Source organism: Nymphaea colorata, chromosome 5 (genome assembly GCF_008831285.2).
Source record: "Nymphaea colorata isolate Beijing-Zhang1983 chromosome 5, ASM883128v2, whole genome shotgun sequence".
Taxonomy (NCBI): domain Eukaryota; kingdom Viridiplantae; phylum Streptophyta; class Magnoliopsida; order Nymphaeales; family Nymphaeaceae; genus Nymphaea; species Nymphaea colorata.
The window spans coordinates 8,915,103-8,936,265 of record NC_045142.1 but is presented as its reverse complement, the minus strand read 5'-3'; the positions used below and the strand labels follow the sequence as shown (position 1 = coordinate 8,936,265).

Sequence of the window (21,163 nt, the reverse complement as noted above, 5' to 3'; positions counted from 1 at the left end):
ACCCAAACATAAAAAGGCCACCATAAAAATGCTGGTTACAAGAGGGACATATTACAGTTCTTTTAAACACGTTTAACTTATAATATTGCAATTCAAGAACATCAGATCTTCCAGCCATATTCAAGTTGAAGATTGACAAAAAAGTGTTTAACAATAATTTAACCAACTTCTGTTAAGAAAATCTATGATGAAAGTTGAAGATTTTATACCTCTGATGGTGAAAACTGAAAAGTGTGAAAGACCTCTACCTTCAATGCAAAAGTTTGAAGGTAAAAGGCGAACACTTAACATGTGTATATATTTGTGGGTCCATATGCACACCTGTCTCTGCATGTGGTTTTTGCTACTTTGGACAATTCAGAGATTTTTGCAGTTTTTGTAATCTCAAACCCTTTCGTGTGCTTGACTTTTGGAATTCAGGCATATTACTATGTGCAAAGACAAAGCTTGCTAAAGTTCAACTAGCTGGATATTTTGCTGATGGCGCATCAGCTTTAACAGACGACAGGTTCAATTTTTCTAGCTCTTAATTTTTTCTGGTTCCTCCATGGTTTATGTATATGCCCCTTTTTTTCTCTTCCTTTTGGAAAATGATGCAAGTACATTTAAAGGTAGCTCCATTTGTGTCTAGCAAAAAAACAAAAAGTCCCAAATTCCCTTGCTAATTGAAGAGTTGTTGCCATTTCACTTTTTGTTGTTCCTTCATCTGTACTTTGGGCATTTATATTTTGAAGTTCTCTTTACCCGCCTAACTGAATCTATCTCTTTACTTGCCTAACTGAATCTGAAGGAAGATACAAATTAAGCTTTGAAGAAGGAGCATGATTATACTTATACAAAGCAAAATGTAAAAGCATAAAGTATGTTCAAAAAGTAGCAAAATCGGTGCACCAAGGCACACAAAAAGACATGGAACACATGCCTAGGAAGCATAGTAAGAAAAGATGAGTCATCTTTTATATACAGGGAAGAGGAGGACTATTTGTTGGAGGTGCTTCCATAGTTTGGAGATCCAGGCAGTGTCACTCCCAACAGTTAGCATACTTACCTGAAAACCATCAAAAACATAAAATAAATAACTGGAAATGCAGAAAAATATATCTACAAATTATGCTACATGGACACTCTTTAATTTTTATAAGCACAGAGTTCTTGTACGGTAAGTCTAACCCCTGAGTTAGCTTGACCAAGCCTTGGACAACAAAGTAATACAGAGGAAGTAAAAATGCAGATGCAAATATACTAGAATAACTTAATATCTTTTCTATTTGTATCTTACATGCGTTAACTAAAATAACAGTTTGCTTCACAATTCCTATCTTCCTGCACATGTGACACATTGGCAACGCTCTATTTCTAATGTTAACCATGTTGGAGTTATTTGGGAGTTGGCAAAATGCCACTACTTCACTGGTTTCCAGTTTTTCCACAACCTCCTTTATCCTTCTCTTCCTCTACATCTAGTTATACCAGAAAATAAGATGTCAACAGAATCAACTGAAGAGGGCTTTTTCACCGAAGTAGTTGTATATTCATTGGACACGATTTGCTTTCAGTCTAGTTCATCATAGTCGCATAAGACACATAAGAATGGATCAGCACTTCACTAGGAAAAAGGTTGACGACAAAGAGATTGAGCCATGTAATGTTTGTACAGAAAAACAAATTGCTGATTTGGTTGCTGAAGGCCTCACACAGCACCAGTTTTGGTTATTGAACTAGTTGTCCATGGTCTTGACCATGTTCTACTTGAGGGAGGGTGATAAGACATGTAATGGAACCAACATATTCTAGATCTGCACAAAACTTGTCTAGATCCAATCACATCCATTCCTTTTGTATACTTCCTAAAAATGTGCTGAACCACAATATCATAGATCATCTTATGTCCTAAGGACGTTTTTTGTCCATGTAAATTGTATACAGATTTTATTAATGAATTAGGGTTGTAGAAAGGGTCGTCACTGTAGATGGCATCCTCCCTTTGTGCACTTCTTTCTTGCGTTCCTCTATTTTCAGCTAAACTTGAAGTCTGGTGGCTTGATCGTGCTTGATACTCAAAATTCTTTCAATGATCGAATGGAATATCAGATTTTAGTTTGAAGAGGAACAAGGTTAAGATTTTCAAAACTTAGGTTTTTTACCCAACCATCCTAATTAGGATTTTGATGCAGATGAAAGGAGGATGACCTAATAGGAGAGAAGTGAAGGAAACAGAAAAAAGATCCTGAGAGAGAAGGCCAACCTTGAATATGAACAACATAATTAAGAAGAGGAATAACAGCTATGTTATGAAAAAGTCGCTAGGCACAGCCTGGGCAACAGTCTGCCCCTAGGCGCACTTAGGTGATAATTACAATAATGAAGCTATTAATTAGCGTGTATTAAGTTATAACGTAATAGACTTATATAATAAGACAACAGTCTATAACAGTCAATATTATATTATAGGATTTATGTTATACTTGTATATGAAGACAAAATGCAAAATTTATAGCTTTGAAGATTCAAGAAAAATGATAAACAGTTAGCAGAAATCATAAATCATTTTCAAGAAAATGTATGAAATGGGTTCAAACATAAAAAAAAGGCTGTAGAACAAACGTAGCTCCTAAAATTAGAACAAAATTGATGCTAAAAAGTTATACAGATTAAAGTCCAGTCAATATAAGTATATAGTCTATTTGTAATTTTGTATATAAAAATATAATCAAGAGCCATATGAGTTATGCCAACATTAGCTGAAAGCCTGAAACATAAATCAGTCCCTTTTTTTTTCACAAAACAGGAATCAGACTTCCCATGTCAAAGATTTTAGAAAGCTTTCTATTACCAAAATGAAATGTTTAATATCATAAAATGCCATGTCTATTTCATAGGAAAACTGAAATTTATGAACTGAATGTAACGAGTTACTGACATACTGTAAATAGACAAATAAACAAGACTGTAATCAAATGAGTTACCACTTACAAACAGGGTTACAGGATCTATATAAAATTATTACATTAAGCTGACTGTAATCAAAACGAGTTGCAGAGTTACAGAAGTTATAATGAAATACAATCTATATTCAACATTATTACATTAAATAAGTATATTTAGTATACATAATAGACAGGACTTGGACCTGATCCAAATCTAAAATAAAAGGTGAGAACAAACCAAGTCTTAGCAAGGCCTTTTTTTTTACCACTTCATCAATCTTAACAAGTCTTAGTGTTAGGTCAGAAAATCACACCTCTTAGCTTATATAACTTCATAAGCCCCTTTGATGTAGATCGCCTAGCCTCCCACCCATATAGTGTAACACTGTAACTGCTTCCATCATGTTTGAGGACAGATACAAATTTGAAGTTGTTGAAAGTTTTGAGGAGACTTCAAACATTCTTTCAAGTAGATCAGTCTTCAATCACCCTAATTCCTCAATTGGCAAACTCTTCTAGTAAATTTTGACCAACTTGATGTAAATAAGCCCAACAAGCAGGCCCATAACAACTTAAGAACAAAAGGTTCAACACTAAAGATTAGAAACCCAAATAGCCAATAATGATACTTCCCCTAAAGTGCATCAAAGCATATTATATATGGATAAAGAATGTGAGACATATTTCTCTCGATGTACTGAGAAAAGCATGGGTTACAGGAGGGAGTATTCCTCCCATATATACAAATATATAATACATGGATGCGGCATTTTGCTGTTGCATCCACATTGATGCTAGGCAGGTGTGGTCTGCCGGTGCTGCTTGCATGCAGTGGTCCTTGCTAGAAAAAGAAATGGAAAAGAAAAAGAAAAAAAAAGGAAGAGAAGAGGAGGTGGAGGAAGGAGGAAAGGAAGATATACTTGGCGGTGGGGGAAGATCACATCACACACACCCCCCTAAGTAACATAGACATGGCTAGAAGGTAGCCGTACCCATGTCGGCACGCCAACATGCTGACACAAGTATGGCAACACACTTGGACATGTTAGTTTTGATTTTTTGCATATTTTTTGTGGAATTTTGCAGATTTTTTTAGCATTTTGAATATTTTTGTGGAATTTTGGAATTTTGCATATTTTTTGTAGTGTTGTCCATTCTTGTGGAATTTTGCATATTTTTTTATGGAATTTTGCACACGTATATGTGTACATGTATATATACCTTGTTGTATCCTTGTGTACACAATCTTTATAGTTGTCATTGTCACAAATATCATTCTAGGGATTTTAACGGTGAGGGTTTTCTTTGGTAGTTTTCAAAGTTGTTTTTTTGGAAGAATCTTGACAAAATCATGGCAAACTTTAAAAAATTTCTAAACGTTAGATAAAAATAAAATAAATGGGAACTTAATAAGAAGACAAATAAAACTAGATGAAAATGATACAAAGAGTGTTTAAATGCTGATGAAAATAATGAAAATTAAGTTTAAGTTTAAAGTTGAATCAATGATGATATTAATGTTAAAAAAGATAAAAATGAAAAATGGGGAAAAATCATGATAGTTTTTCAAAACATCATGATCTTTTTCCGTTTTTTGGTTTTCTCATTTTTCCCGTTAACATCGCGATATTTTCAAAAATATCGCTTTAATAATTGCTGCATCTATAACAGTATCCCCATACCGTACGCGTCCTAGCATGCATATGACTTAGACACACACATATATATAGAGGGGGGATCCATCCCTCATCAACCGCTCGACAGTTTATTGAGCCGACAGCCTCAATGCACACGCCTCATTTCATTTTGCACTGAGGTGCATGCATGAAGGGCCATAGAAATGCTACGCCCATTTGGCCATAGCATTTCAAGAGAGAGAGAGAGAGAGAGGAATTGAAAGGCTACCTCTGTGGCCAGATTTTTTTTTTTGTCACTAAAAACTATCACAAAAGGTACATTGGCAATGGCCAATTGCTTGGCCATAGTTTTTAGCGATGGAATGCACCTCTTACGGCTGTTTTTAGCAGCAAAAATAAAAGAAAAAAAACCATCCGGCAATATAGGTAGCTGACTGATTTCAATTTTCCTATATATATATATATATAAAAGAGAAGCATTCTTTAAATTTTTTTAGCCATTGAGAGAAAGTTACAGCCTGCTCAGTCAGGTTAATAACTATATTGATTCTTATAAGGAGCTGAAAGAAAATGAATTACAAAATTGTTGAACTTAAGGGGTTGTGTCTGTCCAATATTTGAACAAGTGGTGTATTCATCTGCATGTTTTATATGGATCACTTAACTTTTTGGCTGAGGAGCACTTAAGGGTGGACTTCCAAACCTAACATTTCTTTGGTACCTATAGGTGAAGTGTCAGGTCACCAAAAGGTTGAGTGAACATGGCATTCACTCTATAGAACAGACTGATACTTATTTGAAAAGTTAGTTGGGTGTGAAATCATCTTAGCCTGAGACAACTGCCTGACTTTAGCTGGCGTAGCTTAGTTGATAGATTTATGCTTTTGAAGTTTGGGGAATATTTTAATTGAAGTGTCATTGCCTGTTTTGTTCAAAGATTTGCTCTCTTTCTGAAGCCTTATTTGGTTGTTAATAGTTAATACTTAATACCATTATGATATCATCTTATACGTCTCATTTACTATTTTTGTACAAGTTCTATCTCAAGTAGCCTGGTGATATGCTTTAGCATCTAGAATTTGTTCTTCAGACTTTAAATGTACTTTAAATGAAGAAGCTTGTTTTTTAATTTCTTTCTCAATAAATTGGCTTGAATATCTTTCTTGCACAGTTGTGAGGAGCTGCTCACACCACTATTTTAATTTGTTTAAAGTGTTGCTTTATGCTTTTGGTACTTAGGAGTCATAGGCATATTAGGGATGAACGTGTAACAAGAAGGAGAATTTCAAAAGTTTATAGGGGACTGGCCACAGGAATTCTTGAGAAGGATCAGGTATGTTTGAGTGACAACAATAAAGTGGTTTTGTTTTAACTATAGACTATATGGCCTTGCCTGTTGCTGCATTGCATTTTGACACTATGTACTGTCAAATTTAGCATGCACCAAGCTTTTGCGTGACTGCATGACCACCTTAAATTGCATGTAATGAAATTAAGTGCACACAAAGATCTAGAACAAACACAAATAAGTTCAAGAATAAAATAAAACAGCGAGCTGATTAACAGCAGAAAATCGTCACCAGCTCTAGGAAGATTTGCCGGACTTCTATGTAGGGGATTGCCACTAGGTACTAAAGGTGATGACCTATGTCACACACGGCAAATTTTGAAAATTGTAGGTACGTGGGTATAGCAAAATTTTAAATTCCTAAAAATGATAAAATGAAAAAAAAAACATTCATAGTTCATACTTGTTCATACTTGTAATCCCATCAAAAAGTCTACAAGCAAAACATTGTTTATCATAAAAACACTTATCATTATCATCATTCTATGATTCTAGCTATTCCAAGTCAATGCCATCTTGTCCTCCTCTTCTTCCACTGCCTCAAGCACATTAGAAGAATAGAAGCCTCTTCGAATCTTGAATTAACAACTTCAAGTGTGTCTTCTTCTAAGTTAAAGTCCTCAACATTCACGTCCCATTTTTAGTTTCTCCTTTCCTACAAGACAAAAAACAAATTGTAATTATTATCGACTAAGAAGAGAAACATCTAAATCAATAAATCAAATACTTACTGACCTATATTCTTCTTTGTTTCGTGAAAGAAGCTGAAGGTTAGAATGCACATAAACTAGATCTTCTGCATGTTTGCTTGTGAGATTATTTCATTTTATATTGTGGATTTGTGAATATGTACTTCAATTTCTCTCATAGCATGAAGATGTAGCAGGTTGAACTAGCAATCTGAAAACAAGGTATTGAAGAGTAGGATAAGCATGTCCATGTTTAATCCACCAAGAAATAGGTGGATAATCATCTTTATCTACAGTTGCACATACATCTTCTCCAACCCCTGTAGAAAACTTTGCAAACTTAACGTGAGTTTGGCGATTTTGATATAGGTCAATAAAAATCCTATTAAGACATGTCAATCTATTTTTTGATAATTTTGAATCCTTATGTGGTGGGGTTCTTCCAATACCAATGCTTTCTGCGAGCCATTTAGTTTCATAATATTTTGGATTCAATGAATGTGTCATGCATTGAAGAGGAGTGCTACTTTTATTCCATCTTGCAATCAATATTTTATGCATATGATAAGAAAAGCTGAATCTTCAAGTGCAATATTTTTTTTTGTCATGCTTAAAAATGACCTCTTGCCTCTTGGATTTTTTCAATCATGTTGTGCCACATCTCATAAACACAATGTAACATTGAAATATCACAATCGAGAGCTCTCAACATCTCCCAAATAGGCTCTGAATGCAAGAAAATAAAAGATTCTACCCCACCACTTGTCATCAATAATCTGTCTTTTGATTACTTGAGTTTTGTCATCATCGTCAACACAATAGAAATTCCAATCATCATCAGTTGTCATACTGCACAAGGCACTTTTAACCAATTTCATCCTTTTACCATAACAATTAAAGATGTAAAACATGTCTCTGCAACTCTTAACAATTTTAGATGAGAATGCTTGTTATAAATGGAAAGTGCATGTTGATGATTTACTATGAAATTTCTTATGTTCCTCACATCCTTTTCCAAGTCTGCAATCCATGAACATGATTCGTAAGCATGAGGATCTTGCTCTTCACTTGGTGGATTAGCATCAACTTTTCTTTTCTTGACATCATCATGTAAAATTGAAGCAATGTCAATAAAACTGGATGATCCCATGCTTTTCATTTTCTCAAAGCATTCTTGTTCCTTCTTCAATTGATCCAAACTCTCATTTGTGATATCTTTACATATTTGAGTTCCCTGTGCTTTGATTTTTAACTAATGCGCTTTCACTCTTGTATATGATCCATTGAACTCTTTCCCACAAAAACAACATTTCCACCACCTCTAGGACCTTTCCCTTTCTTTTCTATGTATGACCATAATGGTTGGCCGTCGTGTGCAATACATGTAACTGATGCACAATTGGAACTTGTAGTAAGTTGACCGTGGAGAGACTCCTTTTTCTTTGTTCGCCAAACTACATTAAAAATACTAAAAGTATGCGAAACAAAAAAACATGTAATGAACATAAAATTGAAGGAAAAAAACAATACACAATAATAAGAATATGCCAATAAGTTGCCGGTATTTAGGCTTGCGCCTAAGCTTGGCTGATCAACACTTGGCAGCCTTTTGTTTGGTTGATGAAGATTGAAGACTGAAGTTAATCTTGCAGTTGGCAATAGATTCATCAAACTTCTAATAAAACATGGCAACAACAGCAACCAATCAAAAATGGCAGGCGACAGATGGGCAGCCAAAATAGCCAACAACAGATAAACATTAAACATGTAAAACAAAAAAAACAAAAAAAAATTTAAAGGCCTACGATTTTACAGTTCAATCTTCAAACAAAAACATCCCCAAATCAAAAAAACAAAAACCCCAAAATCAAGAGAATGGAACCCTAAGTTGTGATAGCGAAAAGAAGAAAAAAAACACTTATCACCGTGGTCACCAGACATTGTCGCCGCTGCCAGTCATTGCTGTTGTAGATGAAGGTTGAAGAAAATGCAGGTAGGTCGCAGAGCTCGACTTGTGTTTCGTGAGTTAAAACGAAAGAATTTTATGGTTTGGATCAGGTCTGACCCAGACCAGATCCAACCCATACCAAGTAGCTTAGGCATACCCGTTTCCGCGTACCCACCTACTGGAGTGGGTACGTGGGGCAATCCCATGTACCTATGTCACATAGGTGAAGAAGTTATAGGTAAAAATAAAATAAATGATAAACTAATAATAAGACTTAATAACTAATTTTCATCTTTGTTTGGAATGTTATCATGAAGAAAATATAGGAATTAATACTAAATGAATTGACATAGAGGAAAAGCTTAGAACATATTTTGGATGCTTGGAAACAAGCAATTTCATATTCGCTAAAAAATGTCCAAAATCATTGGAAGTCTCATTTTCTACACTTTACATTTTGACATTTTCTTGCTTTGGCTTCATGACAGCTAGGTAGCATTTGATGGTTTGGAAAAAAAGGTATTGGGAAAAAACATCTAGGTACTTTGGATTAGGGAAATGTGGAATAGAAGAAAATTTCCACTTTCCGTTTTGGTCTTGCATTTGATGGTTGGGAACCTTTTTTCCAGACAGTTTTCCCTGTTGTTTGATGGCCTGAAACTTTCACTTCAAGCATCACTTCAACCTTTTCATGATCCAAACGAGGACTCCACACTATCAAGGTCAGTAGCTGTGAAGGACTGTGGTTCCAATATGGGGATCACTGACCAAGATGGCTCCTACCTGATGGAGTTGTTGTTGAGCAGGGGCTATGAGGTGCACGGCCTCATTATGCAATGCCTCAATCACATCTACATCAACCTCCACAATGCCGACAAGGCACCCATGGACATCCACTATATTGACCTCATTGATGCCTCCTCCGCCACTGGATAGATGCCATCTGCCCTGACAAAGTCTACAACCTGGTGTCCAATCTTATGGTCATACCCTTCGAGAACCCAACTGCACTGCCAAGGTTGTCACCACTAGAGCCCTTTGGCTTTTGGAGGTTGTCTGAACCCACATCTTTGCCACTAGTCACTCCATCCACTGCCACTGGTCTAAATCCTTCAAAACATTTGTCTCTATTCCTCCCCTCCAATTGGAGACCACTGCTTCCCGTTCCCCTTCTGCTTATGCTACCTCCAAGGTCACTGCTTGTTGGTACACCATCAACCACCGAGAGGCGTATGGCTTATTTGCTGCCAATGACATTCTCTTCAATTATGGGAGTGCCGTCGTGGCAAGATACTTCATCACCAAGAAGATCACCCATGCAATTGACCCAGGGAAGGTCTCCATGATCTTCCTGTTCACTGGAAGCACCTTTTTCATGATCCAGCTAATGTTGATGATGGGTTGGAACTGGTCCAGCTCACAATTTTTAACCACGGGCTCTGGTTTGACAGTAGGAAAGCCCTAACAGGGAAAATAAAGGCCACAATTAAACTGTGGCCCCTTGGGTGGGACTTTAATTCTGGTATATTTTGATACTGGATCCGGATGGGTAAGTATCGTCTTTGTTGCGAGAAGGCTCATTTTTAAAAAATTGACTGTTCTTTCACCTTTAAGAATGGAATTCTAGCATTTCAAACGCCAATGAAGGAATATTACCACGTTCTTCATGACAAGCTTATATAAGTAAAAGCTTTACTTTGTGAAACTTATAAAATTCAAACAAGAGGACCAACATGATGCCGATATGGTCCTTTACATGACTGAGTCACTGACAATCATCAAGGAAATGAAATAGAAAATGAAACATGAAAACAAAATGTTGGGGTGCAGGCTTAAAATGTTATCTTGACTGCAAGTGAAAATTGTATGCTGGCATTTGAGTGATTCATTTTTTTGGTGCAGAAAATAATGTCCATTTATTGAATGAAGATTGTTTGTATCTGTTGATTCTTGTGTAGATTATGAAGTTTCTATGCTTCTCAGGTCACCATAGATCAACCCATTGGAAGGATAACATATCCTGGAGTTGCCAAAGGGCTCTATGTTGCTTGTTCATCAGGTTCCTTACTATTCTTATTCTCATCTTATACGCAATAAGAACCTACAAGAATGTTTTTAGCACTACAAAGTAAAATTCAAATTTTCATTAGAACAGATCTGCGAGTGCAGTGAATTGCTTGAAGATTTAAACATAAAAAACTTAGATAGTTTACTCAGTGTACCTTTTAGAACTATTCATGCTTACTGTGTTCTAATTTATATAGGGAAACCAGCGGAGAGCAAAGTTGTTGTTCTTGAACGTGATTTGGGACGAAACTGCACATTAGTTCAGGTACCCTTTTAGCAGCAAATTGAAGTCCCTATGTATCTTCTTATTAAGTTTTTCACTTGTATGTCATATATACATATATATATGGGATGGGGGGAGAATGTCAACGGACAATTGGAACCAACAGATCTCACGTATCATATGGGGGATCTAATTCCTTTGAATTGGATGGTTAGATCAAGAGGGGCCTTTCCCTACTCTCTTCCTCTTCCTCAACATGCCAGGGAAAAGGGAGGCTGCCATTGAGGTGCTTGCTGACCTTCAAGGTGCCTGGTCGTCGTCAAGGAGAGACCCTCCATTGAGGGGAGTGGGGGATACCACATGAAGGAGAGAAGTTTGTCAAGGGAGGTAGCTGGCTAGGGAGAGGATGCTGTTGGGGGAGGTGGCTGGCTAGGGGATTGCTATCCATTGCCATTAGCTAGTGAGAGGGAAGAGAGTGGGGAACGAGAGGGGTTTGGGGCTTTTCGTGAGTGGGGAGATAAGGGAAAAAGGGAAGCACCAAATTGGACAGCCTCCAGGCTGTCCATGAGATCCATCAACCGGTATTCTCTCTCTCTCTCTCTCTATATATATATATATATGTGTGTGTGTGTGTTTGTGTGTGTGTGTGTGTGTGTGCCTTTTTATTTAGTGTATGTGTATATCGATAAAATCAAATTCACCAGGCTTACTGGATACTCTTGGTGTGAAATCAAATTTGAACTTTTTGCCTCATTTGGTAAAATATGACTATCGTCTAGGTTACGACTGCTTTATAGGTATTAACAAAAAATAACAAACTGATGACAACATTGAGTTTGTGAATGAAACTCCCAAAATGTATCCAACTTAACGTAGGTAGGTAATTTTGGTTAAGACAATTCATTGGCAACTGTTATATAGGCTTAAGTGGAGGTTCACTGTTGAATTGGTCAATAATCAATCACCAACATAATTATGAGTCTCAGTCATTAATTTTATCCTTGGTAGAGGAGTAGGTGAGAAGAAAATTGGTGATGTTTGTGGAAAACATGACAAGAGGGAGTCCATGGATTCCTCTCGAAGGGGCTTTCTAGTATCAATCAGCTGAGATCAAGGAGTTGAAATAATAAGACTGATGAAGTAGGAGGGCCTCAGCAGGCAAGGTATCACTGGGTGGGGTGCCAGCTACTGTAGTTTCTGACTCTTTATGGAGCTTTATTTGATCCTATTTAATATTATTTAATTACTGTTTCTATGTTAAATGTCGAGCTTAATATGACCTTTGACCCCTTTTTTGAAGCCACCAACAAATTCATGAGCTATGAGTGATTGGTATGTCATTATTTCACAATAAAATCTTTTGGTGTATTGAAGATGGTTGTACCTATTGATATAGTAGGTAAATCATAAAAAAAAATACATTAGAAGCCATGATTAAATGCAAACAAGTTGGTATACCATCCTAAGGTATGTTAAAGTACACGTTTTCTGGAAGTCTTTTAAGTTGGTCATACGTCGTACTTGCCATTTTTTGCTGTAATCAGTCATAGTGGGCTGAGTATATGAAAGCTATTTTGAAAGGAGTTGGATATTGGGATTATGCAGACGGAACTAAGAGAAAACCAGATGACAATGATAAGGATTTTGAGATAGCTTATGGTGAATGGGATAAAAATAATTCAAGGGTTGAAGCCTTGGATGCTTGGAGCTATGGGACCAAACATAGCTCTGAGTATAGTTAAATAAATTCAAGATGCTTGTTGACAAACTTGGAACGTCTCTTAATCATGTTAAGTTTTGGTGTGGGGGGTGAGAAAGGGGGGGCATGATGGTTAAAATACACTGTTCTAAAAGTCTTTTAAGTTGGTCGAAGGCTGTACTTGTCAGTTTTTGCTGTAATCAGTCTAACATCTCTCATTGTTATAACTTTAGTAAGGGTCATTTTGGTCATTTACTGCTTTACGTAAGCCTTAAATTTGGGTCTTTGTCCATTATGTGGAACTCTGTTTTGGTTGGAGCAGTATGACGTCTTGTACTGTTCCTTTTGTACTGCTGCATAGTATGGAATAACAGAAGTTCAACAACTTTTCTTTGTTTGCTATGCTTGGGTTCGTGATATTTGAACAAGGTAAAATGGTGCAAAACCACTGAAAGAGAGAGAGAGAGAGAGAGAGAGAGAGAGTTTTGCTGCCTGTCACAAAGTGACTTGGAGGAACATTTGCCAACACATGGCCTTAAGATCATGTGGCAGGATGGCTTCACATCATCATGAGATTTGATAAAAATTCATATGTGGGTGATGTGAAGAAAAAAAAAAAGGAAGAGAAAAGTCCAATACTCATCAAAGTTCTAGCAGAAAATGCATTAAAAATGTACTAAATCTGCAAAAGCCATCAATTCTCACTGTTGGAAAATACTAGACCAACCAGCAGTTCCATGTCAATCATTATTTAACATGCTTAATTTTGTAATGGGAAATTTTGTCATGTTAGCCTAGTCATGGGCGTGAAGATGCTTTTATAACATGCTAAAGTGTATACGAAGTCACCCACAGCCATGTATAGGCTACAAAAGCAGAGGAAGAGTGAGATGAGGGGAGAAATTAGGATTTTTTTTGCTGTTTAACTAGTTTCATATTAGGCTTGAGATTGTTAAATTCACTGTAACTATATGTGTTTCTGTTAGGCTCCTTCTTCATTGGCATTTTGATCTTTTAAGATATTACAACATCTATGCTCAATAGGTGGAGATCAGCTCTGGACGACCCCATCAAATTCGGATTCATCTTTCCTTTATTGGACATCCACTATTAGGTAACTTGTGCAATGTTGTTAGTTATTTGTACATATGGAAATTTTAGTTGTTAACAATTTGGTTGCTGTAATTTATGTTTCCAATTCTTTTAAAATATTAAAAAAAAGAAGCAGATATAACTTTACCTCTGGTGCCTTTGCCATTTTTATTCAAGAATTCTGGTAATTTAATTATATTATATTTTTCTTTTATTTACACATTTAATTTGCTCCCATTAGGTTGTTATCCTGGAAGACTTTGGCAAGTTTAAATCCTTTGCTATAAAAACTAGAACAGATATTTTCTTTTAAAACTATTCTGATTGAGAAATTTAAAATACTTGTGAATTGTGTCTAAATGTTCCTCTAGGATGTTTGTTATTTAATTAAACACATTTTTTTTTCTGTTGTTAAGATATGTTGGTATTTGGGTTTTTGTCCTCCTAGAGTGTATATTTTTAGGCTTTACAGCAAATACATCAAAATCTGGTCCGAGTATGATTGAAAAGGCAATTATATTCTGAAATCTGAGGAGAGTTTTATTTGTAAAGAATCTTTAAAATATATAAATTATGAGACTTGCCGATGGCTGTGAAGTTTTCAAGTATTTATTTCAATTTGTTGAATGCATCAAGATAACAATTCATCATTGTGATTGTCAACTCCTACCTGAACTAAGCAGGTTGATTAATCATCACCCGCTCCTTTATCTAAAACCTAAAACTTCAATCTATAAGTCTCATCTTATATCATGCTTCCTATCTTTTATTGTATTCCCTGTTCTTATAATTCCTTGTACCTGCCACAACATAATGACTGAAGCTGCTGAAACAGATGTTCAACAAATTGAGACGAAAAGTTGATGGCCTTGTGTAAATGTGATCCTTTTTTTTCGTTAATAGGCAAGTTTGGGCGATACGTGTAGAATTAACCTGTCGCCATGGTCACGATATGATGATAGTGCAACCTAACAGTTGTGCCATTTCATTTTAGCCTGTGAAAAAAATTTCTGTTTCATTTAATGCAGTATGAAACATTTTTATGTAGCTAAAAGATTGCTGGTACTCATGTTGTGGGCTTTACATAGTTTACCAGCTTACCTGGGACAATTGGGGTCTTAGTTGGAAGAACATGAGAAAATTTTTCAAGACAATTATAGTTTCTAAAAACTTTATGGAAAGAGTAATGATAAATGTGTTGTCAAATTTCCACTAGGTGGGTGAAAATGCACACTTTTTACTATTAAAGTTTTGCTCGTATACTCTGCAGTCTTCACAGCTATAAAAGCAGTATCATGAATATCAAAATCGAGGATGTTAAAAGAATGTGGAAAACCATGAAATTCATGTGTAATAACACTTGGCCTGCAACTGTAAGTCAATATTAGTGCAAGCTAAAGTAAAATGAAATAAATCAATTTTTTGTTGAATTTCATTGGAAATTTGTCTTGGAACAAACAAGAAGTCACTCTTATTAAGGTTTTTCATCCTTTGTGTTGTGTTGGATGATATCTGTTTCGATATTTTTCTCCTTTCCTTGTTCAGAAATTTTCTCACCGTACTCAACATGCTTTAGAATGAAAAATAACATGGTTGGCCTCCCTATTGATTGACTGATTGCTTGTATGAGCATGATCACAAGGCTAGCTTATGCTGCACCCAGATGGGTGTGAATGCCTTCTTATATATGCTCCTGTACATATTTATGACAAAAGGATCGAAGATTTAGCTTTAGGCATATCAATATCTATTATTTTAATGACTATCATTTCTTATACACATTGATTAATAGAATAGATATCCACTTGCCAGCTTAAATTCCCTGTATATCTAGCCATTTAGGTTCCATGAAAAATTCTTTTACATAATGTAACACTTTATCGTTTGAAATTTGACTGACAGATGACCCCCTTTATGGGATTGGTGGGATCCCTAAATGCTCACTGCCTGAACTTAGGGATGAAAGAATTGCGTTGGATGGGTATGTTTATCAAGTTTGTTTTCTGCTCTGTCCTTAACTATTAAAGAAATGAAATTCTACATTGCTATGATCTCTTGCAATCCAACTGTATCCATCTTGGGTTCATTTCTCCATCAGACATATGCACATACACCACAAAACACGTGCAGTATGCGTACACCTCGTATTAATTTATTTATAGAGTGATCAGATGGTGTGTCCAAAGTTTTATGTGCCCCCTGTTTTCCCTGTTTAAACGATCCAATCAAATGATCAAAATAGTTTGATGGATGTGATATGGATAGTTTATTTAACAAATAAAAAGTTTCATATTACATTATTTGGATATGCAAAAGAAAATCAAGGGCATAAAAAATCTGCTGGTCATAATGCCTGAAACGTGATGGTTCATGACTTTATTTCTTAATAGAATGATCTAAAACATGGTCTTTAATAAAATAATTGTACTCATATACCGCCAGACTATTTAAAACAGCTAAATATATGTGCGTGTGACACATGTGCACATGTTACAGAAAACCATGTTTTTGGGAACAGCCATTTTCATGTTATTATCTGTATAGTCCTTTTGTGCTAAATTTCGTGGATTGATATGTCAGATCTGAGATGACTTGTAATTTTTGTTGTTTCTTTTTCATGTGTGAAGTTCCTTGAATTTCCCACCTAACATTGTAATTTTGGATGAAATGCTTTTATGATATTTCAACATGAGATATTTTTCTGCAGTGGATATTGTAGGCCTACGAAGCCCATTCCTGGTGACTGTGGTTACCACTTGCATGCCTACCAGTTAATCTTTGCTCATCCAGTTACAAATAAAGTAAGTACCTCAAGATTGATGTCCCTTATAGTGACTATGAAATATTTTAGACCAAAGAGATGGCGCATTATCTAAAATCCTATAAAAATAAGAATTTCATGCTTTCTTCTGGATAGCCTTCCTATTGCTCAACCTTATTCTAGTGATAACTGGTAATCTTAAATATTTTGACAAATTGGCAGTTGTGCCTCATGCTTGATGAATGCTTTAGGAGACTGCTATTACATAGCATGTTATGTAAGAGTGATATTACTTATTTTTGATATTATGGCTAGTAGCATCAAAACTTCAGCTCTGTTGACTCAAATCGACCGTCGTGTGCTTGGTGTCATTTATTGATCAACAAACATCCTAGCAATCTGCTTGTATATGTAGTTAAAAGTGCTAGGCAGGATTAGATGGCAGACCCCCCAAAAAGGCGTAGGTGGGGCATGCTCAGCCCTATTTGATAGAATCTAAGAGAGAAAAAAAAACTAGGGGTTTTGAAATTCCTCCAACTAAAACAATACAAATCAGATCTTTCAGCAAATCTGAATACAAATATTTTTTGCATTTGAAGCACCTAGGCGTTTAGGTTGTTGCACAGCACCTAGGCAGGTGTCTAGGTGTTTTGTGTACATAGGTCATAAAAAGTATCATTTAAGATGTTTAGGTGTATTGCTGGCTATTGATTTTAAGAGTTAGAAATATTATGACAACCAGCCATACAGATATGGGAAGGGGCAAGTGTGAAAACGGCTTTCTAAGTCAGAAAAGTCAAGTTCAAAAAATGAAACTAATAGACAATAACCACAGAATTCTCACAAAAGTGATGTGGGGCATATTGTAACAAATGGAACTTGTATTAAAGGCTACATTGGCCAAGGAGGGGGAAGCTCGTGATATATATACACCTCCATAATAGGCTGAACTAGCTCAGTCTTAGACAAAAATCAAAATTGGCCAGAAATTGGAATACATGATTAAAAATGATAAAAAGCTAAAAAAAAAAAAATGATCCGCATATCCTTCAGTGAAATTCTTTTAAAACAAGATCGAGAAGCTTGCTTTAACTCATAAATGGCCATTTTCAATCCACATATCCTTTATTTTCCCTGTCTGAATTTTCTGGGTGGTTGCTCCAGTATACACTTCTTCCTTCAAGTCTCCATGAAGAAAAACACTCTTAATATCCAATTGTCTTGTCTTCCATCCATGATGAAAAATCTAGGGTAATAATATGCGAGTAATGTCCATCTTCACTATTGGGTTAAATGTCTGATCATAATCCTATCCAACTTCTCATGTGAAACCTTTTGCAACTAGATGAGCTTTATAATGATCAATAACCCCATCTAGTTTATATTTGATTTTATAAACTCATTGTGATCTAACAACATTCTTATTGGGTGGATGAGGAACAATAATGTTTAACATTGATGCATGGTATCCGTTTCTTCATTTATAGTATGAAGCCATCATCCATCGGAAACAAGTACAACTTGGGAAAAAGATTTGGGTAATTGGGTTCGACCTCTTTAACACGTGACAAGGACAATTTTAAAATCCATAGAGAAATTATTGTGATTGACCTACCATTCAATAGGATGTTGAATCCTCATTGATCACTTGACAGGAAGGTAGGAAGAGGAGAAAAATCAGATGGTGAATGAGGAGTAGTTGAGGGAGGCCCTTGTCCTCTATCAATAGTGGAAAAAGGTCCCTCATTCCTCCTGTATACTTATCCAATGAATTTGTCAATGGTTGAAGTATGTTTCCTTTTTTTAAAATTTTTATCTCTGATGTAAATCACATGATCCATGCATATATCAATTTGAATATATATCCTTTTTCTGTCTTCAAAATTATTCTCAACAAAATTAACATTTCTCAAAATTTTAATTCGTCTACCAGCCAGGTCATGATACATGTCCCTTGTAATTATATGCATATGCAACAAACCGACTTTTTGTTGCCTTAGCCTGAATGTTATTCATTAAGAAGAACCAAGATGAACGTAATATGCACAATGAAAAACAGATGAATTATCATAACCTGGATGCTTCTCTAAAACAAAGTAGGGTGGTCTATTGTCTAAGATAGCCGTAGGCAGACTTATAATATGGATTGCAGAATGAAAACTTTTTGTCCACAAGCCCATGAGAAGGCAACTAGCAGCATTATGCTCATGGTGCTCTTTATGCAATCTCTTTACCTTGTCATTTTTGTTAAGCTGTATGCAACAAAAACCCTACAATTCATCCCATTATCCTATAGAAAGTTTACAAAGTCTTTGAGAAGAATACCCATCCCCACCATCACATTGGAATGTAGGACTTGTGGATTTGTTTTTATGAAGTAAATACTCGTGAAGCATGAGAAATTGCCATAAAAAGGGCATGAGAAATTACCACACATCTGAATAAATAATTTCAAAAGGTTTTGAAGTTCTTTCCTTTGTGTATGGAACGGAAGAACATGACTCAAAACAATTGAGAGCTTATGGATGTGCCTTGGATGTCCCAGTTAAATTAAATACTAAGACCTTTCAAGGCAAATCCAAGCTAAATTAAATAATAAGACCATTTAAAGGCAAGTTAAACAAAAATTTGAATGTAGTGACGAAGACATGAATGCTAAAAGGTAGGTTTATTGCATCTACCCAGATTAGAACACTAAGACTCTGGCAATATAGACTGAGAAGTAGGTTTTTCAGGACAGGGTGTACAGAAGTAGTAGGATTCCCCTAGAGAATACACATATTCTTGCATTGCTCCCCTCTAGCAAACCTCTCCTTTGTTTCTAAATCCTTGAGATGCGTAGCTGATTGAGTAACTACAACAAAAGAGTTAGAGTTGTCAACAAGTTTAAAAACTGAAATAGTATCCTCTTGATGTGTGGAGCATGAAGGACATTTAAAAGGTTCAGCGATGAAACAGATATGGGAATAGAAACATTTTTTTTATGTGTGTGCAGGTAGTCTGATTTGGAGAACTTTCAAAAAAGTATGTAAAAGTTCGGGGGAAAAAAAATCAAAACACTCGCCTGTGCTTAACTGATTCATGAAAACATGCTTTGTAGTTTGGTAATTCAGCGTCGTTTTAACCATGGGCACCAACACATTTCATCTAAAAGAGGGATGTCTTCGAGAATTTATTTCTCAACCCGGAACTGAGCTTCAATTTTAAAACTTGGACATGTTTCTGTTGATATTTCGAATCTTTTGCATGCTTATTGTATGTCAATCTTTGTTTGTGTTTCTGAGAATATAATGATTGTCAACTTATTTAGTATACCTGCTTAAGCTAAATCCTCTTTACACTCACAGTTTCCTACTCACAGGTGATTAAACTTACTGCTCGACTTCCTGCTTTACTCCAGACACAGCAAGAGCATAATTGTGGTAGCAAGGCGGAAGAACTACTTGTACCCTGAAGCCTCATGTTTTCCATGTTTGAAGGGGAAAGAAACAAGGCTTGTGTTTGGGCATAAGACCTTCAAGCAGCAGAAGGTCAAGAATCCGACATCCCAGGTTCATCTCTGTTGGTATGATGAGGTAAGGATCTGCCTAGCCGCAGCTTGCCCATCTTGAAGAAAATGGCTTGGGCATTCATGAATTGTTTACTACTGTCGAGCAATTATTGTTCTTGTGCAAGCTTTTCATCACTAAGGGGCACAAAAATGGGATGAAAGAAACAACTGGATTATTTATGCCAAACTGGTCGGACCCATAGTAACTTCTTTCTCTTTGATTTCCGATGTTTGTGGTGCCTTTGCTCCCTTTATCAGCATGATGTTCATCTGCTTATGTTTTTATCTTCGTTTTTTTCTTTTTATGAGTGAAGCTATCAAGTTTGTTGGATGTGTTGGAACTTATTGAGTAGAAAGGACGATGTTTATTATTTCATTTTCTTTTGCCCGAGTCCAAGTTTTCAGGTGCCTCTTGTTCGTTGGAGAATACCTCCCGTCACTTTTTGAGTTATAGCAAGTTAGCCGTACACTGTGTAGAAAAGTGCAGGGAGCCCTAGTTTTCTTCATGAAAATTGATTTAATCAAGCCAAGTGATGTATCTTCCATTATAGAACTATTATTAGTATCAGTATCCGCTTGTGTCACATTTGGAGGATTATGCGGCCTTGTAGTTGTATTAATCTTGATAATCTTATTTGACGATCTTATAGTAACTCTGTATTGGACCATGTTGTTTGACATATTTGCAGAAAGTGAAAGTACATCCCAGGGGATCAAGGAATGAATGAATGAAATATGCATCTTTTTACTATGCTTAGAGGGCTTGCATCCGTTGATGGGCGTAGCTTATAATCAACTTCAATGTCAGCCACATCAAATTTCAGCAGTTACCTTCCATTTAGTCGTTGCTTGTGTTTAATGACTCTCCTTTTCTCTCTTTTTCCTGATCCAATGAGGATTACCTTTTTGCATGTTTCACCTGTATCTTAGGAGTTATGGATGTATTCTTCTTTGCCTAGTAGTTTGATATCCCCCAACCCTAATAATTCTGAATTGGTGCTTACGGTTAAATAGTTAATCAATATTAGTTTCCTTATAAAAATTAATATTATCCTGCTCGCATGGTTGAAGTAAAGAGCTTGCTTGGGGGTTAGGCTCCCTACCTTTATTTCAACAAATGATTATATACAAGGGAAGGCCAGAAAAAAACCTTAACAATGAACACAAAAGAATTGGTCTAACGCTTCAACAAAAAATTATTATAGAACATAGCCTACAAGCT

General features: G+C 35.9%; 1 protein-coding gene across 4 annotated transcripts in view; it reads left to right on the top strand.

The window, feature by feature from the left end:
- The window catches only part of LOC116254268 (RNA pseudouridine synthase 5), a 32,399-nt gene extending 11,448 nt beyond the window's left edge, over window positions 1-20,951 (top strand). Inside the window, exons 5-13 of one of the 4 annotated variants that reach the window (XR_004172665.2) lie at window positions 421-508; window positions 5,804-5,897; window positions 10,533-10,608; window positions 10,814-10,881; window positions 13,583-13,652; window positions 15,533-15,611; window positions 16,338-16,431; window positions 19,753-19,966; window positions 20,631-20,951. Coding sequence is in view for 1 of the 4 variants with exons in the window: in XM_031629531.2 (XP_031485391.1) it covers window positions 421-508; window positions 5,804-5,897; window positions 10,533-10,608; window positions 10,814-10,881; window positions 13,583-13,652; window positions 15,533-15,611; window positions 16,338-16,431; window positions 19,753-19,845 (662 nt within the window). In the remaining 3 variants the exon portion in view is untranslated. Of the gene's footprint in view, window positions 1-420; window positions 509-5,803; window positions 5,898-10,532; window positions 10,609-10,813; window positions 10,882-13,582; window positions 13,653-15,532; window positions 15,612-16,337; window positions 16,432-19,752; window positions 20,318-20,630 lie in introns of those variants that run through there. The other 3 variants (XR_004172664.2, XR_004172663.2, XM_031629531.2) reach the window with 3 other exon arrangements.
- The last annotated feature ends 212 nt before the right edge of the window (window positions 20,952-21,163 follow it).